Raw genomic sequence first — 25,142 nt, 5'->3', positions numbered from 1 at the left:
CATTCCAAAATTTGTCAATTTTGATGACTACTAATCAACTGTTAATTCACATGGACATAGAGGATGCTATAAGAGGGAATCTAGAAAGCAATGCTAAAGATTATTTAGAAAGTACAGGACCATTTTGGAAAGTAATTTGGAATTATGCAAATAAACTGACTAAACCTTCCATACCCTTTGAACCAGAAACTCCATTACTGGGCTTATACCCCAAGGAAGGTATCAACAAGAAAAAAGTCCCCACATGTTCCAAAACATACATAGCAACACTTTTTGATCACTAAGAATTGGAAACAAAGTAAATGTTCATCAACTGGGAAAAGGCTAAAAACAAACTGTACATGGCCATAACAGAATATTACTACACTATTAAGAAATGATGGGGTAGGTGGTGCAGTGGATAGAGCACCAGCCCTGAAGTCAGGAGGACCTGAGTTCAAATCAGGACTCAGACCAACACTTTGACACTTATTAGCTATGCGACCCTGGGCAAGTCACTTAACCCCAATTGCTTTGAAAGAAAAAAGAAATGATGTGTATGAGAAATAGAGAAACATTGAAAGATCTATATAAACTGATGCATAGCGAAGTAAACAGAGTCAAGAAAATAATATACACAGTGACTGTAACAACTTAAATGAAAAGAATGACATGCCAAAACAATCAAAAGTAAAAGAAACAAAATTATAAAGATCAAGCAGAACCCAAATGAGTGATGAGAAGACACACCCAACCTCTCCCTTAATGGAAATGGGAGGTCCACAGATTTACACACTGCATATGTCTCATACTTTTTCAATGTATCAATCAGTTGTGCTGCCTTTTTTTTTTCTTCTCTAAAAAATACTATTTGTCATATGGGACGGCAGAGGCAGCAGGATAACTACGGTTTTCTAAGAAACAGAAAATATCAATAAAAACTTTATAAAAACAAAACAAATGTAACATAAAAACAAAAGACATCCACAAAAACAACATTTTAAGAAATACTGATTGAATGAAACAAAAAAGAGTCTTAAACAAGATACCTGAATACCTTAGGAACACAGGTGGTGTTTTCTTCACTGCTGCTGATCAAAGAAAAGGACTTCAGAGGGAAAGGCAGATTTAGGAAATGAACAGATGGCTAAGAGAATAGTGTTGGGAATGTTTTTTTTTAACTTTTGAACATGGCTTAAGATGGGAATTATGGGCTCTTAGCTAGGAAGAGAGTATAGTGGGAAAAGGGCTAGCAGGTAAAGGCATATTTGCCTAGTCTTGAAAATCTAAGCAAAGCTGGGTGCTGAGACACACACCGTAGTCCATGTTTCTGGGGAGTCTGAGGCTGGTGGACCAGTTGACTCGGGGAGTTCTGAAATGCTATTAGGCTAAAGCTAATCCAGTGCCGTCTCTATTTCCTGCACCAATACTACGTTACCTGGGAGCAGAAGGAGGCTACCTGAGGGGCAAACTAGCCCAGATCAGAAAAACAGAGCAGTTTCTCTGCCAATCAGTATTGAGACTGGACCGATGAGTGGCTGCTGCACTTCTAGACATGAGACAGTCTCAAACCAGCCTCAAAAGAAAAAAAAAGAAAAAGAAAAAACCCCTAATCGAAAGGATATAAAGGAAAATGGAGAAAATTAACCAAACATATCAAAACTCAAAATCATATAAAGACAATCTAAAACAGCTCTTCTTAAATTGTAGGTTGTGACCCCATATGGGGTAACATAACTGAATGTTACGTGGGGATCACAAAACATTTGTGTTTCGTAGGGATCATGAAAAACTTGGCAACAGTAAAAGGTTTCCAAATGCACAACAAGCAAAAATTAATTCAAAATCAAACATGTAATGAATCTGAGGTGTTTCTGGCAGTGCTTGCCAGTGCTATATCGTGCAAAACTTCACTGCAGCCCTGATTATGAAGATACAACATGCGTACTTTGCACTGAGCATGCTGTCACGCCACATAACATTGCCAGAAACACCTCAGCTCAGATTCGAGACTATTGTATGTTATGAATTGCAATGTTTTTACTTTACATACAAAATCGTTAAATGAATTCTGGCTTAGGATTAGGACAGAATTTCCAACAATTTCTGAAATGGTCCTAAACATACTTCTGCCATTTTGCACTACATATTTATGTGGAGAGATGTTCTCAGCACTGACAATTATAAAATAAAAATATCGATCAACTCTGAAAAACACTGAAGATGTTCTATGTCCTACAGTATCAAATAGTCCATCAAGATTTAATTCTTTATGTAAAAATAAACATATCCATCCCATTGTATGCAAATTTAATAAATGATAAAATTATATGTATACCAAAGAACTGTTTTAAAATAAGTTATTTTTTAATTATCTTTTAAGATATTTAATTATCTTATTTTCAACATTCACTTCCATAAGCTTTTGAGTTTTAAATTTTCTCCCCTTCCCTCAGCAGTGTGCAATCTGATAAAGGGTCTATATATACACATTCCTATTAAACATATTTTCACATTAGTCATGTTGTAAAGAAGAATTAGAACCAATACGAGGAACCAGAAGAAAGGGAAAAAAACAGAAGAAAAAAAAAGAGCAAATAGTATGTTTTGATCTGAATTCAGACTCCATAATTCTTTCTCTGGATGTGGATTGCACTTTCCATCATGAGACTTTTGGAGATGTCTTAGATCCTTACATTGCTGACAAGAGCTAAATCTATCAAAGTTAGTCATCTAATAATATGGCTGTTACTGTGTATAATGCTCTCCTGGTTCTGCTCATTTCACTTAGCATCAGTCCATACAAGTCTTAAAATAAATTCTTTATGATTTATTATCAGTAAATGTTTGATTTGTATACTTACACACCTAGGGTTGCATAAAAATGTCTGAGGCAAAAAGGAGTCACGAGTGGAAAAAGTTTAGGAAGCCCTGATCTAAAACACAGAAAGAGTAACAGTAGAGATACTCAGATAGCCTTAGATGTTTATGCAAAAAATGCATAAAGTACTTTCAACAAACTAGATGAATGACAGATGCTAAAGCAAGAAAGCAAATGTAAGTTCATAAATATCACTGAAATTTGGGTGAAAGGGATCCATGACTGGAATATGCCTCTGGAAGGATTGTTCTTATGTAAAAGGAAAAAGAAAAGTTAAATCGAGGCAACTACAGCCATGTAAAGAAATCTAGAAGCCAAAGAAAAAAATAATACTAAAGATCAACAGAGGCAGAAATAAAAATGGAATATGGTACAGACTACCTATGAAAGGGGCAATACATGAAGAGTTCAGGAGACACATCATAAGCACAGAGGAATGCTATAGCAATGATAAGGAACTTCAATAATCCAAATTTCAATTGGACTCTGAGTCAAAAACAGTGCAGCTCTCTAATAATTTCTTGGCTTGTTTTCATGTTAATTCCACCCTTAAAACTCTGGAGGAACCAAGGGAAACTCCAATTCCAGATCTATCTCTCACCAACAATGCTGCTGAAATGAAAATGACAGAAACCTCAAGGGAAGTAACAACTCCAATTTAGAATTTATAAGAGAGGAAAGGGAAGTCAGGTATAGCTTAATATACACCCTGGACTTGAGAAGAGATTTCAAAGAGTTCAAAGATAGGATAGTTAGGAACCAATGGATTAAAATCGCACAAGAGAAGTCATCCCAAAAGGGAAGAAAAGCACCGAGAAAGAAATGGCGCTCTGAAATTGCATTCTGAAGACACAAAGAGAAATAACTGTGATGAAGAGGGGCAGCTAGGTGGCGCAGTGGAAGTCAGAAGGACCTGAGTTCAAATGTGATCTCAGACCAATCTGACACTTACCAGCTGTGTGACTCTGGGCAATCATTTAACCCCAACTGCCTAAAAAAAAAAAATAATAATCGTGATGAAGAAAAGAGGAAGCTATCTAAAGAGACAAATGTAAATGTATAGAGAAGTAACTACCCATCTTAGATTTGCAAAACACATACAGAACATAGAAGGAAGGTTAAATAAAAAAGGAATGAATATAAAATCAAGACACAATCTGGTAAGGATAACGTCTGGAGCACTGACATCAGAATGAGCGGCAGCTGCTAAGAATGCTAATCACAAAAAGAGGAGGTTTAAAACTAACTGGGATAAAGAAGAAGATAAAAGATCATTGCACAAAGTAGATGGGACATATAGATACCTATATGTTGACAAACAATCTCTCCTACTACTCTTTTAGATATAATAGAGGGATAGGCTAGACAACAGCATAGTTAGGTAAATTTAGAACACCCAAAAGGGAGTCACTAATGGGCTGATATAAACTTAGAAGAATGCTTCCAAGGGAGTGCTTCAAGGATCTGTACTGATCCCCATGCTTTTAAACATTTTTATCAATGACTTGCCAAAGGGAATGGTTGGCCTGCTCCCAATTATCAAATGTGCAGATAACACAATAAGGGATAACTAACATAAGATGACAACCAGCCTAAAAAATATCTCAACAGGCGAGAACACTGGCTAAACTTCATAAGATGAAAGTTAATAGGAATAATGTCACTATATCACTCTGCACCTACTAACTATAACTGAGAGATCAAGTTAGACCAGCATTTTTCAAACCATGCAGTATGCCACTAAGGTGGGAGTGGAAGACAAGACCCTTTTGGAAGACATCATGAAGCAATCAAAGTTGCTGGGTATTTTCAAGTACACTCCTACATAAATACATCTGTTTTTTCCACTTTCTCCAATGAAAATACAGTTCAAATAAAGTCAACAAAAGTGAGACCAACATACAGCATATGATATCGAATGCAGGACAGCAATTATTTAACATAGTAGAAGCAAACAAGGTCAAATTTGATTGGGTGCATGAATTGTATCAGCACATTCTGTGCTGCACTTAACATGAAATGTATAAACACAAAGTTAAATCAATTTTGTGTAGAAGTTAAAAATACCATAACATCTGTTCCATTCCTTGACATCATTCACTTTGTTAAAGACAATGGAATAAGCTGGCTTTAAAAAAAAACCCACAACATTTAAAAAATTGGAGTATTTGAGAATGGTTATAAATAGCAGCTTGTTTCTCAATAATTAAATTTAGAAAAGGAATAAATGTAAAATAAGTTCAAGAAATTAACTCACAAATACAAGATGGGAAAAGATTAGCTAGAGTACAGTTCTAAAGAAAATGGGGGGGGGAGTGGGTGTTAGTACATGAGGAGTTCAACACGAGTCAATTAAGTGAATATGATTGGTAGCTAAGAGCCTAGTAATCATAGGTGCACTGAGAGGAATAGTGACAGGAACCAGAAAGTCTGCTCAATTCTGCCTGGTCAGAACATGTTTAGAAAATTACATCCCTTCTGGGTGTCCTATCTTACAAAGGACATTGATAATCTGGAGAACCTCCAAAGGAAGACAACCAGAACCAGAAGAGTAACAGGCCTTGAGATCATACTATGAGGAACAGCTGAGAGAACTAGAGATGTGTTCTGAAAAAGAAAAGATTTATATTGTCCTCAAATTAGTTGAAGTGCTTTCACACAGAATGCAGCAGAACAAGAAGAAATGTAAAAATTCAGGAGGACAAATTTAAGCTTTACTTAAAAGAAAAACTAACTGGCACTATCCAAAAGTAAAATAGGCTACCATAAAAAGTAGTAAGTTCCCCTTCACTATTGATCTTCAAAGCAAGTCTGGATGACCACTTGACCAGGAATGTAGTGGAGGAAATTTGATTTGAGGTTCAGGATGGTCTAGATGGTGGTCACTGAGCTCCCATTCAACCCTATGGAAAATAATAGTTTTTATTTAGCCAATGTTTTTATCAAGAATAATATATTTAAATCACTCTTTCAGGTTTACAAAGTATTTTCCTCAAAATGACTACGTAAAATAGGTAACTCTTGTCTTAATATACAAGGATACCTCATTTTATTGCACTTTGAAGATGCTGCATTTTTTACAAATTGAAGGTCTGTGGCAACCCTGCATCAAGTATGTATATTGGCATTATTTTTCCAACAGCATGTGCTCACATCTTGTTTCCCTGTCTCACTTTGGTAATTCTCCCAATATTTCAACCGTTTTCATTATTATTATATTTGTTATGGTGATCTGTGATCAATCATGTTTGATGTTATTACTGCAATTGTTTTGGGGTACCAAGAACTGTGTCCATATAAATGTGTGTTTTCTAAGTGATCACCAACCAGTTATTCCCATCTCTCTCTCTTTCTGTGTGCCTCCCTCTCAACAATATTGAAATTAGGCCAATTAATAACCCTACAATAGCCTCTAAGTGTTCAAGTGAAGAAAGGATCAATTGATGCAGCAAACTACACAGTTGTCTTATTTTAAGAAACTGCCTCAGCCACCCCAACCTTCAATAACCACCACCTTGATCAGTCAGCAGCCATCAACATCAAGGCAAGACCCTCCACCAGCAAAAAGATTATAACTCAATGAAGGTTCAAATGATGGTTAGCAGTTTTTAGCAATAAAGTATTTTTTAATTAAGTTATATACACTGGTTTGTTGTTTGTGGGGGGTTTTTTTTTACACAATACCATAGCACACTTAACAGACTACAGTATAGTGTAAACAAAAATTTTATATCCAGGGGCACCTAGGTGGTGCAGTGGATACAGCATCAAACCCAGAGTCAGGAGGACCTGAGTTCAAATTTGACCTCAGACACATAATACTCACTAGCTGCGTGACTCTGGGCAAGTCACTTAATCCCATACTGACTCATCAAGAAAAAAAAAAAAGAAGAAAAAAATTTTTTAAAAACCTTTTATATGCACTGGAAAACAAAAAAAATTTTTGTGACTCGCTTTATTGAGATATTTGCTTTATTGCGATAGTCTGGAATTACAATATCCTTACAGTATGCCTATACTTCATTTTACAGATAAAGAAACCAAGGCTCAGGAAATTTAAGGTGGCTAACTAGTCACACTGACTACTAACGGTCAGTCCAGAATTGAACTCAGGTCTTCTGACTTCAAGATTTGGTTTCCACCAAACCAGAAGTGTCAAACTCTAGACCACCTTGGATCCAAACAGATTACAGCATTAACTGGGAAATGTTTAACAAAATAACTAAAAATACAAAATAATGTAAATAGTGTTAATTTGCGGTTTTCTAAGCTATGCTGCCCACAAGGATCTGTTTCTATTTAAATTTGACAGTACTACACTAGACATCTTTGTGACCAAAAGCCCATGTGCTAACAAGCATTACCAGCGGAGGTTCAAATGTATGAAACATAGAGGAGAGAATAAAAGAAAATTTAAAAAGTTGTTGAGAAAAAATGAAAATCATCACATTAACACAAGTGAAGAGGTAATGCACCTGCTTTAGGAGAAAAAAAAAAAAGACTAAATGTAAATCCATGAGCTAACCAGGCAGCAAAGAGATCAATCTCTTGGCCTCAGTTTTGTCAGTTATAAAACTGGCTGAGGGGGGAAGGGGGAAAGGACTATAAATGGTCTTTCTAAGAGTGCTGACCACATAATTCTGAATTATCTAGAAATGCATTTGAAAGCTAAGAGTGATTTCCTAGAATTATGGAATGGTAAAGCTAAAGCTAAAAGGGACTGTAGAGACCATTTAATCTAAGCGTCTCATTTGACAGATGAGGAAACTGAAGCCCAAAGAGATTAAGAGACTCGCCCAAAATCAAACATGTAGATGGAAAAGCTGGGATTCAAACTCAGGTTTCCTAATTCTAATTAAGCACTCTTTCTGCCAAGCCATTCTGCTTCTGTGGAACCAATTCTGCTCTGGAATTTTTAAGTCTAGTTCTGTTACATTTTATTCAAAAGGCTTCACTAAAAGGTTTCTTGAGGTTTTACATTTGCTACAGAACTCAGGAATTTTTTCCTCAACATCAGAAAGAAAAAGTATGGTTCTCCTTTAAAACTAGTATGGGGTAATTGTGGCAAATAAACAAGAATTCTTCTCTAATCCTATGGCAAACCATGTTAATTAACCTCTTGAGGTACTTTACAGGCTTTATTAAACTTCCTATTTACCCTTATGTTCATAGCATCATAAGACCCAAGATTTACATCTGGAAGGGATGTTAAAGGTCAAATTTACTTTGTCAGGCACCACTTACTCCATTTTAAAGAGAAGGAAACTGAGGACTGGAAAAGTTTAAATGACTTATTCAAAGTAACAAATCTGAGTGGGGATTCAAACTCAAGTCATCTCTCCACTAAACCATGTTTTCTGGTAAATGGTTATATCACTTAATATATAAAATTTGGGGTTACAGAGAAACTTAGAAATAAACGTACCCCAATTTCCTCAGTTTACAAAATAAATTGATGCCCAAAGAGAGTGATTTGCCTGGTTTCAAGGATTCTCAACTATTTATAATCCACACCCAAATGCAGCAGGTAAAAGAATTCACTAATGCTTAGAAGTAGTTGCATCCAACTCATTTCAAATCTTGTAAAAATATAGGGAGACGTCAATTCTCCAAATAAATAGTGCTTCAGAGGTATCCATGAAGCATAAAAAAATTCCTTCCCCCCTCAACTGCTGCCTTTAGTTTATATCTCCTCTGGCATTTACAATGGTATATGAATTAACTGGGACAAAGTAAGATAATCAAATTTATTAGCTTATACAATAAATTTTTGGAGTTATTTAGATCTCCAAAAAACTTTCCAAATGCAATGTGTCTTCCTTTTACTGTAATAACTAGCTTTATAAGATTTGGCACTGAATTCACAAGATTTTGATATATTTCTAATTCTTCATCTTGAAACTACTTTTATCACATGGGCTGTTAAATAAACCTTTGGGGTTTTTTTTTCTCTCTCTCCAAATCTAATCTTGATTATAGATTTTTAATGAGGCTTAATTCCACCTAGTGGATAGATTTCTTAAATCTTTCATGACATATGGAATAGTACAAGATCGTATTTCAGTATTCCACATCCAATTAGGAATTTCTGTAACTCTGGAACAAATCTGCTTCTCAGTATATATGGTAATTAGAGTTCATCATTACCTAATGGGGACAAGACTTCGAGGCCATCTGGAAACAAAAATGCCCAAAGCACACTTCTAGGTTAGTGTCTTAGTATGGTAAAGATGTTCAGACCCAGGCAACGGTTTTGATATAGCCTGAAAAAAGTGAGTTTTGGAGCCAAGATGGCAGAAAAAATGCAAGGGACTCACCTGAGCTCTCCCAAATTCCCCTCCAATCAACTTTAAATACTGCCTCAAAACAAAACTTGGAGGAACAGAACTCACAAAAGGACAGGGTGAAACAATTTTCCAGCCAAAGACAACTTAGAAGGCCAGCAGGAAAGGTCTATTACACTGGAGTGAGAGTGAACTCCAGTCCAGCACAGGCTACGCACACAGGCCAAACCCCAGCAAACCAGCAGCAGACCTGGAGGAAGTGACTGAATCAGCAACTTCCACAGAAGGTAAGGGGGTCAGACAACTGGTCAGAAAGAGATTACAGTGGTCCCTTTGCTAGTACTGGGGGTAGGACTCTGTTGCATTGCCCATACACTGATTCAGGTCACATTCCCAGGGCAAGGAGGAGCAGCAGCACACCAGAGCTTGCAGCTGCATGGGAACTGAGACCTGGGTAACAGTTTCAGGGCAAAAAAGAGTGCTTGTGGTCATTCACACGCCAGAGTACAGGCCAGAAGAAAAGTGGACACACTGGTTTCCTTACCACCTTGGGAGAACTGAAAAATTACAGACCCTCAGAACTAGCTCTGAGAACAGCTGCACAAAAAACCCAAAGCTTAGGACAGTGCCCCCTCCACCCTGGGATCAGAGCCCAACTTTAACACAAAGTTTAAAAATCAAGAAATAGGCTGGAAAAATGAGCAAACAACAAAAAAAAAATCCTGACAGAAAGTTACTATGGTGACAGAAAAGTTCAAAACACAAACTCAGCAGAAGACAACAAAGTCAAAACTCCTATATCCAAAGCCTCAAAGAAAAATGTAAATTGGTCTCACGCCCAAAAAAATATTCCTGGAAGAGCTCAAAAAGAATTTTTAAAACTCACATAAGAGAAGCAAAGGTAAAAATAGGAAAAGAAATGAGAGTGATACAAGAAAAATCATGAAGAAAGAGTCAAGGGGGAGCAGCTAGGTGGCACTGTGGATAGAGCACTGGCTTTGGAGTCAGGAGGACCTGAGTTCAAATCCGACCTCAGACACACTTACTTAGCTGTGTGACTTGGGGCAAGTCAATTAACCCCAACTGCCTCATCAAAAAAAAAAAAACCCTCAACTAGAGTTCCTGGAAGAGATTAAGGAAGAGCTCAAAAAAAAAGAAAAGAAAAGAAAAAAGAGTCAAGAGCTTAGTAAAGAAGGCTGAAGAAAATAACACCTCAAAATACATAATAGACCAAATGGTAAAAGAGGCACAAAAATCCAATGAAGAGAAGATCTTAAAAAGCAAAATTGGCCAACTGGAAAAAGATGTACAAAAATTCACAGAAAAAAGAACTCCTTAAAAAGTAGAATTAGCCAAAGGGAAAAGGAGGTACAAAAGCTCAATAAAGAAAATAATTCCTTAAAAATTAGAACCGGGCAAGTGGAAGCTGATGACTCCATGAGACATTAAGAAATAAAACAAAATCAAAAGAATGAAAAATTTGAAGGAAATGTGAAATATCTCTTTGGAAAAACAAAAAACCTGGAAAACAGATCCAGGAGAGCTAATTTAGAATTATTGGACTAAGTGAAAGCCACGATCAAAGAAAGAATCTAAACATCATATTTCAAGAAATTATCAAGAAATACTGCCCTGATATCCTAGAACCAGAGGGTAAAACAGAAATTGAAAGACTCTACCTATCACCTCCTAAAAGAGATCCCAAAATGAAAACTCCCACAAACATTATAGCCCAATCCCAGAGCTCCCATGTCAAAGAGAAAATATGATAAGCAGCCAAAAAGACACAATTAAATATCATGGAGGCACAGTCATGACAACACAAGATTTAACAACTTCTACATTAAAGGATTGGAGGGCTTGGAATATGATATTCTAGAGGGCAAAGGAGCTAGGACTACAACCAAGAATCATGTACCTGGCAAAACTGAGTATAATCCCTTTTTTTGGGGGGGGGGAACAGGACATATACATTTAATGAAACAAAGGCCCTTGAAAAGTATTCGTAATGAAAAGATCAGAACTAGAATAGAAAATGTTACTTTCAAATACATGACTCAACAGAAGCATAAAAAGGTAAACAGGAAGGAGAAATCCTAAGGGATTCAATAAGGTAAAACTGTTTACATTCCTATAAGGGAAAAGGATACTTGTAACTCGTAAGAACTTTCTCATTTTTAGGAAAGTTAGGAGGAGTGTACATGGACAGAGGGCACAGTTGTGAGTTGAAAATAATGGGATGATTATCTAAGGGGTAAGAAAGAGGAATGAACTGGGAGAAGAGGAAAGGGAGAGGTAGAATGGGGCAAATTATCTCACATAAAAGAAGCCCAAAATAGCTTTCTATAGTGGAGGGGAAAATAAGGGAGGTGAGGGGGAACACATGAACCTTACTCTCATTGGAATAGGCTCAAAGAGAGAGTAACATACACTCTATTGGGTACAGAAGGCTATCTTACCCTACAGGAAAATAGGAATAGGATAAGACAGGGGGGCTGACAGAAGGGAGGGCCAATTTGGGGGGTGTTTGTCAGAAACAAAATGCTTTTGAGCATGGACAAGTAAAAGGAGTCTGTAGAATAAATGTAGAAATAAAAGGATGAAGGGAAATAGTCACTAATCCTAACTGTGAAAAAAATTTTACAGCAAGTATTTCTGATAAAGGCTTGACTACCCTCTTCTATAATACTTATCAGTACAATGTCCTTCTTAAACTGTGCATCCAAAACTGAACATAATACTCCAGATATGGTCTGAGCAGGACAGAGTACAGATGAATCTCCTTATTCCTAGAAGCTGCCTCTCAACGTAACCCATGAGCTTTTTAACTGCCACATTACACTGCTGGCTCCTACTGAGCTTTTAATCCAACAAAACCCCCAGATATGTCAGATGTCTTCCAAACTGCGGTCTGGCCATGCCTCACTCACCTTGTAAAACTGATTTTCTGAACCTAAAAATAAGACTCAATATTCATCCCTACTAAATTTCATCTTATTATATTCAAACCAATGCTCTCACCTGTCCAGATCTATTTGGATCCTGACTCTGTCACTCCTCTTAGCTCATGTGAATATAAATATGCTAGTTATGCCTTTAGCCAAATCAACAATAAAAATGTTAAACAGCACAGAGCCAAGCACAGATCCCTGGAGCACTACCCTGGAGACCTCCTGCTAAGACAACTATTTTTTGAGTCTGGCCATTTGTCCACTCAAAATCCATTTAACAGCACTCTCACTTATTCTTGTATCATCCCATATTTTCCACATATTATGAGATACTTTATCCAAATGTTTTACTAAAACATCTAGGAAAACTGTATCTAGAGCATACCCCCAAGTCTACCTTATCTGCTGATCAATTTGAGGCTCTTTCTAGAGAGGAGACAGCTGTATGCTCTGAGAAGCAAGCAGGTGCTTGTCTTACAAGAAATAATATAATAGAGCCACAGAAGCATGAGAAGGATCATTTGCTAAGGTTTTAAGAAAGAAGCAAAAAATGGTGACTGATGATTCCCTCCTCAAGGGTACCAAGGCAGCTATTTGTTAGCTTCATAATGATAACAAGTCTGTTGTTTTTGAGGCATATATCCAAGACATAAGAAATACCTTAGCAAAACAAATGGCTACTACCAATTCTAGTGATTCACATAGGCACAAATGATACTAAAAGAAAACTAAAAGCTAAAAGAAACTCCAGAGTACTACCAAAGAATAAGAAGTCTAGTGCAGAGAGCTCAGGACCCTGAATTCAAGTATTGGGAACAGAAATACTTCCAACCCAGTACTCAGTACCCTCATCCATCAGCCTGTGAAGATCCTCGGTGGAGATGCAGCATGGCAAACCCTGCAAGGACTATAGCCACAGCTACTAAAGATCCAGAAAAGAAAGTTCTTGCCACTAATGTCTACTGTTCAACATCAGAAACTGATATAATTTTATCAGTGGAAATGACATTAGAGGAATGAGTTACCATCTGTTTTGCCACTGGCATCCTAAAGACAATGAGACCTGACTTGCAGCTGAAACTTTACACATGTGCTATCTCCCCCACCAGAAAGGGAGCTCCTTTAGAGTAGGAGCTGTCTTCCTTTTCTATTTATAGCTCCAGTGCTTAGCACAATGCTTTGTATACAGTAAGTGCTTAAGAAATTTATTTTTTTAATTCATTCATGTCTTGGACAAGAAACTGGAGAATACAGGGAACTGGTTGTGTCTAATTCACCGCTTCGTTCTGAAGTCAAGAGGTTCAGAAGTTATTTGGGAAGAAAACAACTGGTTTAGAAGATGTCTTAAATATGGGATTTGGCTTTTAAGATAACAAGTCTTAGCCAAAGGTTATAAAAAATATTTTTTTCCTACAGAGTCTTACAAATCTAATCCAAGAGAATTTAAACCTACTAGCTCTGTGACCCTGGGCAAGTCACTTGGCCTAAGCCTCAGTTTCTTCATCTGTAAAATGATACCAAGCTCATCATCAAACTCAAATAACAGTCTCCTTTGCCAGCTTTAAAGGCATTATATGCCTATTATTTTTCCAAGACTAAACTATTACCTCTGTAAGTGAATTATAATGTTCAGATTATATGACCAACATCAGTTAAGAGGACCAACATACCGAGCTAATCCATCACAGTGTGTGTGTGTGTTGCACAAACTTAGATAAACAAGTTGTAACAAGAATTAAACAGAAGATCAAGTACTCTTAATGATCCAATGAACAGCACTCTTTATGATCCAATGCCTGCTCCATGCTACAAAACTCCATTTGGTTAACATCACTATTCCCATTAGGAAGAAACTTCTTCAGACAGAGAATAAGGGCTTTGAGAAGATATGAGAAGGTAAGAAACTTAGGACACAAAGAGTAAAGAAAAAAACAAGGGAGGTGGCCCTGGGGTAGTAAGGAACAATACACTTAGGGTGTAGGGTTGATGTAATGAGTAGAGTTTCAACATAGAAGCAAGTGGGTTACACTTGACAGTCAAATTAAGAAGAACCTTAATTCTTCAGCAACCAGGAAAGTTTTGAAAGCAAGAGACAGAGAGAAACAACTGCTAGCATTTAGAGCACTTTAAGGTTTGCAGTGATGTACATCTTACTTAACCGATCCTCACAATAACTCTGAGAGAGGCAGGTGCTATTATTATCCTCATTTTACAAATGACAACACCTAGGCAAAGAGAGGTTAAAGGCCAAATATTTGGCAACTATTTGAGGCAGAATTCAAATTCAGGTGTTCCTGATCCAAGCCTAACACTATCCACTGCTCCATTTAGCTACGTAAAGAAAGTACATGCCAGCCCAAGTGCTGGAACTAGCAGCAATAATCAAGATGGAAGCAGAGGGGGAAAAAAATGAAGGCTGCTATAAAAGTTCACTCAACATTTTAAAACAGGCCAAATGGCCAACACAGGAATGTTTTGCTTGACTACGCATATTTGTTACAAGGGTCTTGCTTCTCTTTTTCAATGGGGGAGAGAGAAAGAAAAGAACTGCTTGTTAAGAATGATCAAAGTAGGAATCATAGTTCTGCTGCTTACTACCTACATTCCCTTGGGCAAGTCACTTTTCACACAGCCTCAGTTTCTTCTACAAAATGAGAAAGTTCAACAAGAGAGTTTCTAATTTCTTTTCCAGCTCTGAATCAATAATAATATGACTGCCAATCCTATTAATCCTTAGATTGGTGGCAACAAAAACTATCAGCAAGAAGGAAAGAAGGAAGTGTTTATCACATGCCACTAAGTGCTTTACAAATATCATTTCCTTAAATCCTTACAACAATCCTAGTTATTATTAACCCTAGTGTTATTATCATCACACTTTACAGTTAGGGAAACTGAGCAAACAGAAGTTAAGTGACTTGCCCAGCAACACACAGCTAGTTAAGTGTCTGGGGATGTATTTAAACTTGGATCTTCCTAACTCCCTATGCTCCCTATCCCCTATGCTCCCTAGCTGCCTAAGATACTAAGAATGAGAAGTCTTCTGTTTTAGAGGTACCTTAAATGTCACTTCCTCACACAGCTCCATTAAATTCAATCCTGAAAATGAAAAACCAAGTTTAAAAATTAGGCCTAGGTTTCTTTCCAACTGGGTTTCCACTGTTGAAGTATTCAATGAATATTTCAAGCAGGCTAAAAGTCTTTCATCTGAATCAATTTTCACTGAGATAGACAATGATTTACTTCATAAACAGTACTTACAATGCTTTTTTTTCCTAAATTTAAAGCAAGATTATCATTCCTAGATTCAGGACTTGATGCCTATAAAAGAAGTCCTTCTGTATGAAATTTTCCATAAAATATATGTAATGAATTTAAATACCCTAAAAGTTTTAAGGCTAGGAAGGAAAATTACTTAGAATTTTATACTTCAAGGATTCATAACTTCACTGGGGAAACAGCAGATCCTCTATACTTTACTAGATAGTTTTCAAGAGTTACAATTGTAGAACCAATTGTAGACGCCAATCTTCTGGTGGTAATGTTCTCCAGTTAGCTACATTAGTCCTAGGACAACAGACTATTGATTGCTAGATCTGTACTTGAAGCTTTTCCAGTCTAGTAGAACCTTCCAGAGCTCATGCTCTGCTGGTATTGCTTTAGAGAATTGTACACCATGATAATGAAGCATCAGAATAGGCATCTCACTGAGCTAAATTTCAGGAAAACATAAGCACATCAGCAATAATAGTGGCAAACATGAGAAAAGTAGACAATAATTTTTTTAAAAAATCTTTCACTGGGTTGGAGAAGGGAGAAATGGCGAGTAAGACTAAATAGAACTTTCTCCATAGTTGATATGATTTTATAATCAGACTTTTCCCAAGACTATCTGAAACACTAGTCCCTGTTCTGCAACTATCTTGCCATGCAACTGAGGGCAAGTAAGTCACTTAACCTTAAAGCAAAGGTTCATGAAGCTTATGGACCCAATCTCACAATGATTTTTTTAATAAAACGAAACCAATTATATGAAAAACAATATTAAAATTTTTTTAAAACCCTAAGCTCATAGACCTCAGGTTTAGAACTCCTGCCTTAGAGGCAGCATGGCATTGTAAAAATAACACTAAACAAAGTTAAAGAGACTCAGGTTCACATCCCAGCTCTGCCACTTACTCAACATGTAAACAAACATGGTTCTCTGCAACCTGAGATTGTTTCCTGACCTGTAAAATAAGGCTATTAATACTTCTACTACCTAACTTACAGGAGTAATGGGAGGATCAAATAAGAACATATGGAAAGCATCTTATAAAATACAAATGGAGACAACTCTTTGGGGCACTGTTTTTCCTGTTAAATTAAAGGATTTGGCTAGATGATTTCTAAGATCCCATTCCAGCCCTAAACTTACGACACCTACAGGCTATCAATCAATCAACATTTATTAAGCACCTACTCTGTGCCAGGCACTGTTCTAAGCACCAGGGGTACAAAAAAAGACAAAGACAGTCCCTGACCTCAAAGTGAGCCTTTGAATAGCAAGAGATAGAATTTCATAGATAAAATTAAAATTTTATTATTCTTTATGGATAGTCTCCTCTATCTGAAATATTATACCACTATTTTTCACATAGGACTTAAGAAAAAAAGTTTGGTGTCATGCTGAACAAGCAAAGGATTCCAGACAGCTGGAAACATGTAACTTACTTGTTTCTAAGATTTGAATAATAAATGCCCCAAAATCACACATACCACGTGGGCTACTTCCTCAAAGTTAATTGCCCTTTGAACCTGTCTTCAAAACAACTGTTATAGGCATTGAGGTTGCCACCTGTTATCAGAGAAACAAAGCATATGTGTCTTGAACCCTTACACCTGCTAAGAAAAACATTTCCTTGCTAAGTGTTACAGTTAAAGGAGTATTTTGTCCTGTCATAGAGCTGAAATATAACATGTGTGGTTTGGAGCTGGTTTGTCCTACAGATATGCCTTCTTCCAGAATATGAGAAAATGGCGAAAGTCATTCAGTTAGGTAAGCACAAATGCTTGTGATAAAACATAAAGCACTGGCTTTAGAGTCAAGAGAACCTGAGCTCAAATCCTGAAACAAGTAATTTTCCCCTCTTTAACCTTAGTTTCCTTATCTTTGAATAAAGTCAATATTTAAACCATCTATATAAGAGGATGATAGGGGTGTAAAACAGAATGATACACTGGGAAATTATTTAAAAATAAAAGATGCCAATAAAAATATCTTCTTAAAATAAAGTCAAACACTAACAGAGCAGGATTAGAATCTTGGTCAAAAAATAAAACTACCTAGAACACAGGGATCTTGTAAGGAACAAATGAGATAAGTATATATAAAATGTTTTATACATCTTAAAGCACTTCACAAAAGCAAGTTATTAGCAATAACAATAAACACACAACTTAGAAGGGGCAGAAAGAAGAATGACCCTTCTGAACTAGACTCACCTAAATTTCTCAAAATTGTTCTCTACTGTATCCTATCCTACTCCCTCCTCAATAGGATGACTGATAGGAGTACCCAGGAATTAAGGGGAGGAAAGAAAGGATCATGGGAAAGAGTATATAGTGACCAATTTCCCAGGATCTTTTTCTTCTCTGGTGCTATTCCTAAGAAAGCCTAAAAGCCACTGACATCCTAAGGCTGGTGGTTCTCCTACTTATAAGAGGAAGAACACAGGTCAAAGACTTGGTGAAGTCACACCTTCCTACCTCTTTTTAGTCCTCTCCATCCACAGTTCTAGACACTGGAACTCTTAAACTACACACAGGCCCAAGATACAAGTCTATGAGCACACATATAACTTACTATACAGGACAATATCAAAGGCTGTTGGAGAATCAGATATTCCAGGGAGAACAAGATAAATTACCAAAAAAAGAAAAAAATATAGATATTAGAAAGGTAGTATCCTCATTTTACCAACAAGGAAAACTCAGGACCCAAAAAGGTGTAATTCACACAAGTTTATAGAGCCAGTAAGTGGCCAAAAGAAGGCTAAACTCCACCCAGGTCTCCTACCTCCCTGGTTTAATGCTCCTGAGAATTCATCTTGCTCTTTGACCTCCAAAACTCCCTCCACATTAGCCACACTGGTTTCTTTCTGGGTTTCATCCTCATAAAAGACTATTCTGCTGCTAAAGTCTCAGCACTCCTCTTCCCACCTCACCTATTTGATTTCCTAACAGAATGTTCCTAGCATGAAAAAGTCTAGTACTAGATGTTAGGAATCCTAGGTTTAGTCCCAAGCCTGCCACCAAGTTACTGTGTGATTCTGAACAAGCCACCATCCCTTCCTTCCCTGGGCCCCAAAAGAAGATAAAAAAAGGCTAAGCACAGGAGGTAGTAGCCTGTGCAGCATTCACCTCTGCCTACGTCTTCTTATAAAAATCTCCCTCCAAATCACCAGGACCCTTACATATTTCATGGAACAGGAACACATTGTTGCTTCTCATAATAAAAATAATAATGACTCCTAGAATCTCTCATTTAAGCTGTAACAAAAGACACTTCTTTCCCCTCAACGAGAACACACACACACACACACACACACACACACACACACACACACACACACACACACACACACACCCTCTTTTAGGATATAATCTCTTTAAAAAGATGCACACAACAGCCTTGGTTCCAACCAGCTGTTTTCTGGAAGCATAAGACTGAAACTGACTCCTAAGGTCACAAAGTTCAGCTATCTACCCAAATAAACAAATAAATGTCCTGACTTTCCTAAATTAAAATTTTATTCCTTCCCCCCTCAAGTCCATTCTCTCAAAAGTTAGCGTCACTGCCATTAACAACTCTTTAAGTAAATTGCCCTACTGAATATTAAGCAGTCCAACAGATACACTACTTCTACCCACCAAATTCAATATCTAATTGTACTTCTATTTTTCCTACCTTCGGTCACTCTGCCTCCTTTTTTGGCCATTTACGCTCAAAAGGAAATCTAGATTTGTATATGATATTACCTTGCATCTACAGAGCTTTTAACCCCTTTCAAAACACTTTCCCATGCAATTCCTGATTCTAATTGACTTGACAAATGACAGATTTCCTTAAATCTGTTTTCAGGTGAAACCATTTTAATAGTATTGTAATAAAATATAATATAGTTCATTTAAACAGTGCTTAACTGTTTACAAAGCGTTTTCCTACTAGAATGAAAGCTCTATAAGGACAGGTATGTTTTAATTAATCGATAGAGTTTAGGCAATGGCCTGCACTGTTTAATAAATACTTGATAGTTGCACTAAACCCTGTGAGGCAGGTAGTACGTATTATTCTTCAGAGCCAGGAAACAAAGCTGAAAGAAGGAAACTTAAACCCAATGCTCCATCCACTACCTTGTTCCCTAAACTGTCACTGTTTATTCTGAAAACAATATACTCTTATTACAATATTGCCACTTGTGTTTGGGAAAATTTATAAGGGAAAATATTTAACTAACTCCCAGCAAGTCCACTTCCTTTTCTATCTCAATGTAGATTCTTGCCCTCTATTTTATAATTTTCTTAGATTTTTTGAATCCTAACATAGTTCTGCAATATTAGAAGAAATATCAGATTACATCTTGTAGAATTACTAATACTGTGAGAAGAAATTAGTTTTCCCTATACACACAATATTCCCTCTTCCCAGGAGTATTACACTGTGTGAAAGTTCAGTGCGAAAACTGCTCTCTGCTCCTTTTTTTGATTAACTGCTCACTAAAAAGGCAATTTTGTACCTCTACATATCATTTCTAGCATACTGCCATAGAAATTTTGAAATGTCCAACTTCATCCCTTTTTCCTTCTACCTTTTTTTTTCCTCAACTGGGAAGATCCCTCTTTTAGGAATCTGGAATCGAGTCAAGATCTCAAAAAAATGTAATCTTGGGAAATAACCCACCTCAAAAACTCAAAGAGTTTTTCATGCTCTGGCACCACTATGGGGGTTGGAGGAGTGAATTAACTCAAAACAGATTTTGCAACCTGTCTAAAAATTATTACATCACCCATTTCACAATCACATCCAATAGAGTATAAATCCTTAAACCTAATATATTCTGAGAATTAAAAATAAGCATCAAATATTAGAAATGCAAATGTTAAGAACTAAATTAAATGCTTTATTTTTACTGAATGAGGACCAGAAAAAATTAGGATTTTTTTTAAAATTGCTGATATTTCTTCTTACCATCTTCCTCATTTTCTCTACTCATAATTTCACTAAAGTTACTTTGGTCCCCCTGCCAAAACTCAACTGAGCCACTCTACACATGGTTTCCCACAATACCAATCAGCATCCCCAGGGGACCAGTCAACATGATGGAAAGAGTATTTCAATCCCCTGTTGTAATGGGAGACGCTATGGAAAGAACTTCCCAACCTCTATCCTAATCAGGAATTGGAGATCGGCATCAAGTTCGTAAACTTTTCCCTCTCAAAAACAAAAATAAACCCTCATGCTGTTTATCCTCTGCAGATCATCTGAAGTCATAAGAGAAAATGTGTGGAAAACATTCAAGGTGAAAATGACCAAAGTGGACCTTCAACAAAAGTGGAGAACTTGAAGTGCTGCAATTTCAGAAAGAAAACTGACAGATTTTTGCATAAGGCTTCCACACAAGCAAATAAGTATTTCCTAAGCACCTGAGAATCAAAATAAATTACATTTGAGTTATTCCTTGATCTATGACAATATCTAAACCGCTCAACACCGTCTCCCCGCCAAAGATTTCCCATCACCCCTGGCATATGTCAAACTAATCAGCTAACGTGCTCTGCTCCTCAAAAGGCCTACTTTCCCTCGGATGTCAACAGACCCTTCATACGGCAGTTATTTAAGTCCACAAGTGTAGTAGTAACTCATGCCCCCGCCCCCACACATACATACACATACACACACACACACACACACACACACACACACACACACATTTTCCAGTCCTCATGCAGCTTTCTGATCCCCCTTCTCTCCATGTTTTCTGCTGGTGTCTGTCCTTCCTCAATCCCCGATGACTACCTCCTCACTTGCCCAAAGGTTCCCATCTGCCTCTTGCCTATGCCACAGGGTCCCCTGCCTCTGACTCTCAACCTTACACACGCACTCAGAGGGCCGTGTGTGGCTCAGCCCGCTGACAGCTCGCAAGCCAGGATGATGCTGGGATCCGGCCCAATAACTAGGGGTGTGATATGGGGGTCTCCCCCCAACACCCACCAGGGCTCGGCCAAAGGCGTGGGAGTCGCCAGCTAGACTTTATTGGGAACCAAAACTCGCTAGGAAGTCGCCCTCCCCACCCCCGCCCAGGTCTCCGGAGGGGCCCGGGTGTCGCCCCCCCAAACACGCGCGCACACTACACCTATACACACACACACACACACACACACACACACACACACACACACACACACACACGTGAGGCCCGGCGTGAGGTGCCCTCGTTCCCCGTACCTGTCAGGCCTGTGACGCCCGAGAGGCCCCCAGCCCGGTCCTAGGAGGCACCGCTGCTGCAGCCGCAGCCGCCCCCTCCCCGGCCCGGCCCGAGCCCCAGAGCGTTCGCTCCGCCACTGACCAGGGAAGCCAGGGCCAGGCCCAGCGCAGAAGGGCTCCCCCGCGAGGTAACGGGCTGGGCCGCCCGCCCACCCGGCCCCCGAATCGGGCCCTCCCTCCTCCCCCCCCATCCCCACCCCCCACCCCCGGTACTCACGATCTGGCTCGTGGTTCTGGCCATGAGCCCCGGCTCGGGCTCGGGCTCGGGCGCCTCCCCCCCTCCCCCCGCGCGCGCGCGCGCGCGCAGCTCGCGGCCTCAGAGTCTTCCTCCCCGCGGTGGAGCCACAGCAATGGCCGCCCTCATCCTGCGGGCGCCCGCACTGCCAACCCCCGCCCCCCCACAACACACACACACATACACACACGCGCGCGCACGCACACACACATACACACACTCTCCCTCCCTTCTCACTCTCTCGCTCTCTAGCTCTCTTTCTCTCCCTGTCACCACTCCCCCCCCGCACCCGCCCACTCCGCCGACGACGCCGCCGCCACCCGTCGGTAGGGAGGAACTTCCGGCGTCGGGAAGCCGACGCGCGCCAATTATTGGGTGCACCGCCTGTCGCTCGGACCGAGACCCGGGCTAACCCCCTTCCCCGCCTCGGTCCGCCGCAAGTTGCCCTCCTCCCCCCTCCCTCCAGTTGGAGCTGCATTTCCGGGTTTGCTTGGCTGGTGTTGGGCGGGCGGCGGCGGGTTGTGCTGCCCTCAGCCAGCTGAGTGGCTGGGCCGCAGACTCCTCCTCCTTGTCCTCCTCCTTCTCCTCCTCCGGCTCACCTGGGCTCTGGGGATGCGCTGCAATCCACAGGACCCGTCCCCAGGGCCGCCCTCCTGGCCTCCCCGAAATTCAGCTCCTGTCGGCTTTCGGGACTGCCAGTCCCTGCCTTCTAGGAGGAGGAAATCTATGGTTCTAGTTCACGCACCCCAACTAGCGCGGCGACCTTGGAGAAATCAGGTCCCACTCTGGGTATCAATTTTCCCATCTGGAAAGTGGGGCTGCACTAATTGATTTCTAAGGCCCGGTCCAGTTTTCCGATTCTGTCACCCACGAAACCTCATTTTGTCATTTGGCGATAACGACTGCCCTTAGCCGGGCTTCTGTGGTCGGAAGACCCAGGCTGAATTCGCCGTCTTTAGAGGAAAGAAAAACACTCTCTGGAGTCGGAAGAACTGGGTTTAAATCCTGTTCTACCTCTTCCGGGACCCTAAGCCACTCACTCCACCGCTCTGGGCGTCTGTTAAACTAGCGGGTTGAACTAGATCTCTAATGCCCCTCTAAATCCTCTGATCCTACATGAGTTGTCATTACGGGGAATCGGAATCCCTACCTTGTTTCCCTCCCAGGGTTAATTCATTTGAACAATTCAACAAACCTTTTCTGCAGAGCACAGCCAGCCACTGGGGGAAGATACAGAAATAACCAAGACCTGGTTCCTGCCTTCGTTGAGCTAGCTCACAGTCAAGTCAGTAGTGAGACATGTAAACAACTGTCACAAGGCAGGATGTGTTAAGTGCATTGGAGAGATCAAACAGAGTTTTTCGATGCACACTTCCATTTCCTGTCTCATTTCTGTGTGACCATTTCTCCCAGCTGCTCTTCCCTACACTGGCTTTGTGATCACGTCTGTATCTCTACTAACCAGTCTGCAAACTAGTAAAGCATCAGTGCCTTCACCCTATTATCTACCGCCCCAGCTTTTCACCTCCTGTACAACTTTGATGGGAGAGAAAGAAGCTCAAGTGGGAGCAGAGAGATTTTGGGAATTTTCCCTCCTCCACATTTAATGTAGCACTGAATTTTGTGATTTTTTTCCTAGTGTTTATATGTTGGGGGGAAATTAGATGTTGAATTATTTTTATTAAATCCTCAATTTTCCCCCAATCTTAATCAGTCTTGTCTTTTGGTTTGATTTTTTGTTTGTGTTTTGGGTGGTTTGGGGTTGGTTTTGTTTATTTGGGTTTAGTTGTTTGTTTTGGGGGGGTTGGTAGAGGAAAAGAACTAGACAACAGGTGGAGACACTGGCACTATGAAAGAGAGAAAGCAAATATTCAAAGACTTTTAAGAATTCTCTTGTTTGCTAGCCATCTTGCTAAACTTCTTGCCACTGCAAATATTCCTCATATTCCCCCACACACTTTTAAACTGTAAAGTACTGTTTACATGGGAAGGATTTTCATTATTACATTGTATTAAGTGCTGAGGAAGGCCATAGATACAGCATTGGAAGGAACCCTAGGGTTCATCTAGTTCACTCACTTATTTCACAGATATGGAGGCTCAGAGAGGCTAAGTGACTTGCCCAAAGTATGTAAAAAGTAATCCAAGATTCGAACTCAGTTCCTATGATTTCAAGGTTAGTCATCACACTGCCAATACATTGGGAGGGGGGGAAAAAACACTAGCTTCTGAATCTGAGTTCAAATCCCACCCTTGACACTATTAGTGTGAACTGGGGCCTTCCTAGGCCTCAGCTTCTTCACTTGTAAAATAAGGAAATTGCAGTAGATAGTTTCTGAGAGTCCTGTCAGTTATACATCTAAATGATCCTTTACAGAAGTGAATAAGACATAGTCCTGGCCCTTAAAAAGCTTCCAGTCTAACAACTGGGTTAAAATGAGAAGAATTAGCTGAATGGGCTGATTCCAATAAGAGAAGTATGAACAAAATGTTATGAATACACAATTCCTGTTTGTCAATAGGAGATCTGAGTTTTATCCTTTGCTCTACCACTGACTCTTCAGGCTTCCCTGGGCCTCTCAGTTTCCTCATCTACAAAAGTAGGAATGATAATACTAGCAATACTAGTCTTAATAACTAATTTCATCAAGGGTATTGAATGTACTCTTGAACAAGGCAGATTGCAACCTTTAAAAGATTCCTCATCCTACCTGACTCTTATCTATGTTTTTCCACAAGTCCTCCACAAGGGGTCCACCCAATATTTGGGGGCCCTCCTCTAGGTATTTTAACCTAAATATACCAGTGTAGTCAGTTATATTCTTCCCTTTCTCTAAATGACTGGCCCATCTCCTTTTCTGATCATGCATCTCTTAAGCTATGTTCTGAGCAACTTTTTGCATATAATTCATCAGTGGTTATATGGTCCCTCCTATTTATGCCCAACATACATCCATTGCCCTTTGAGTTACAAGCTATTTTGATTCTTCCATGATTACTGTATCCCTTAATTTGCCACCATGTAGCATCATCCAAATACTGTTAAAAGTATGTGTTTTTTTTTAACTCTCAGGAAGAACTACAGGGTCATTGAAACCACAGCCAAATTTCTCAAATATAATACAGTCCTCTCTCTACCTCCTATTCAATTTTGTCTTCCAGCTCATTGTCTACCTGTAGTGTCTGTCTGAGACAGACATTCTGATGGACCAGTTCTATGAGCTGTCATATTATTGCATATTGTAGGACAATAGTCATTCTATGTCCCTTTGGTTTTTCCCCTGTA

The 25,142-nt window shown here is 39.2% G+C and overlaps 1 protein-coding gene across 7 annotated transcripts in view; it reads right to left on the bottom strand.

The window, feature by feature from the left end:
- Positions 1 to 25,142, bottom strand: part of PDPK1 (3-phosphoinositide dependent protein kinase 1) — a 127,443-nt gene that overhangs the window by 95,632 nt on the left and 6,669 nt on the right. The window contains exons 1-2 of one of the 7 annotated variants that reach the window (XM_078152624.1): positions 21,839 to 21,917; positions 5,625 to 5,763 (exon numbers count right to left, since the gene is read on the bottom strand). The exons of 1 other annotated variant lie outside the window; for it this stretch is intronic. In XM_078152624.1, coding sequence (XP_078008750.1) covers positions 5,625 to 5,627 — 3 coding nt within the window. In that variant the 5' untranslated portion in view covers positions 5,628 to 5,763; positions 21,839 to 21,917. Of the gene's footprint in view, positions 1 to 5,624; positions 5,764 to 18,497; positions 18,657 to 21,582; positions 21,693 to 21,838; positions 21,959 to 23,051; positions 23,142 to 25,142 lie in introns of those variants that run through there. 5 more of the 7 variants (XM_021006760.2, XM_078152625.1, XM_021006759.2 and 2 more) reach the window with 5 other exon arrangements.

This window comes from Phascolarctos cinereus, unplaced genomic scaffold, assembly GCF_003287225.1.
Source record: "Phascolarctos cinereus isolate Bilbo 61053 unplaced genomic scaffold, phaCin_HiC Scaffold_4;HRSCAF=312, whole genome shotgun sequence".
Taxonomy (NCBI): domain Eukaryota; kingdom Metazoa; phylum Chordata; class Mammalia; order Diprotodontia; family Phascolarctidae; genus Phascolarctos; species Phascolarctos cinereus.
Note: the sequence above shows the minus strand (reverse complement) of the source record. Positions and strands in the feature narration are given on the sequence as shown.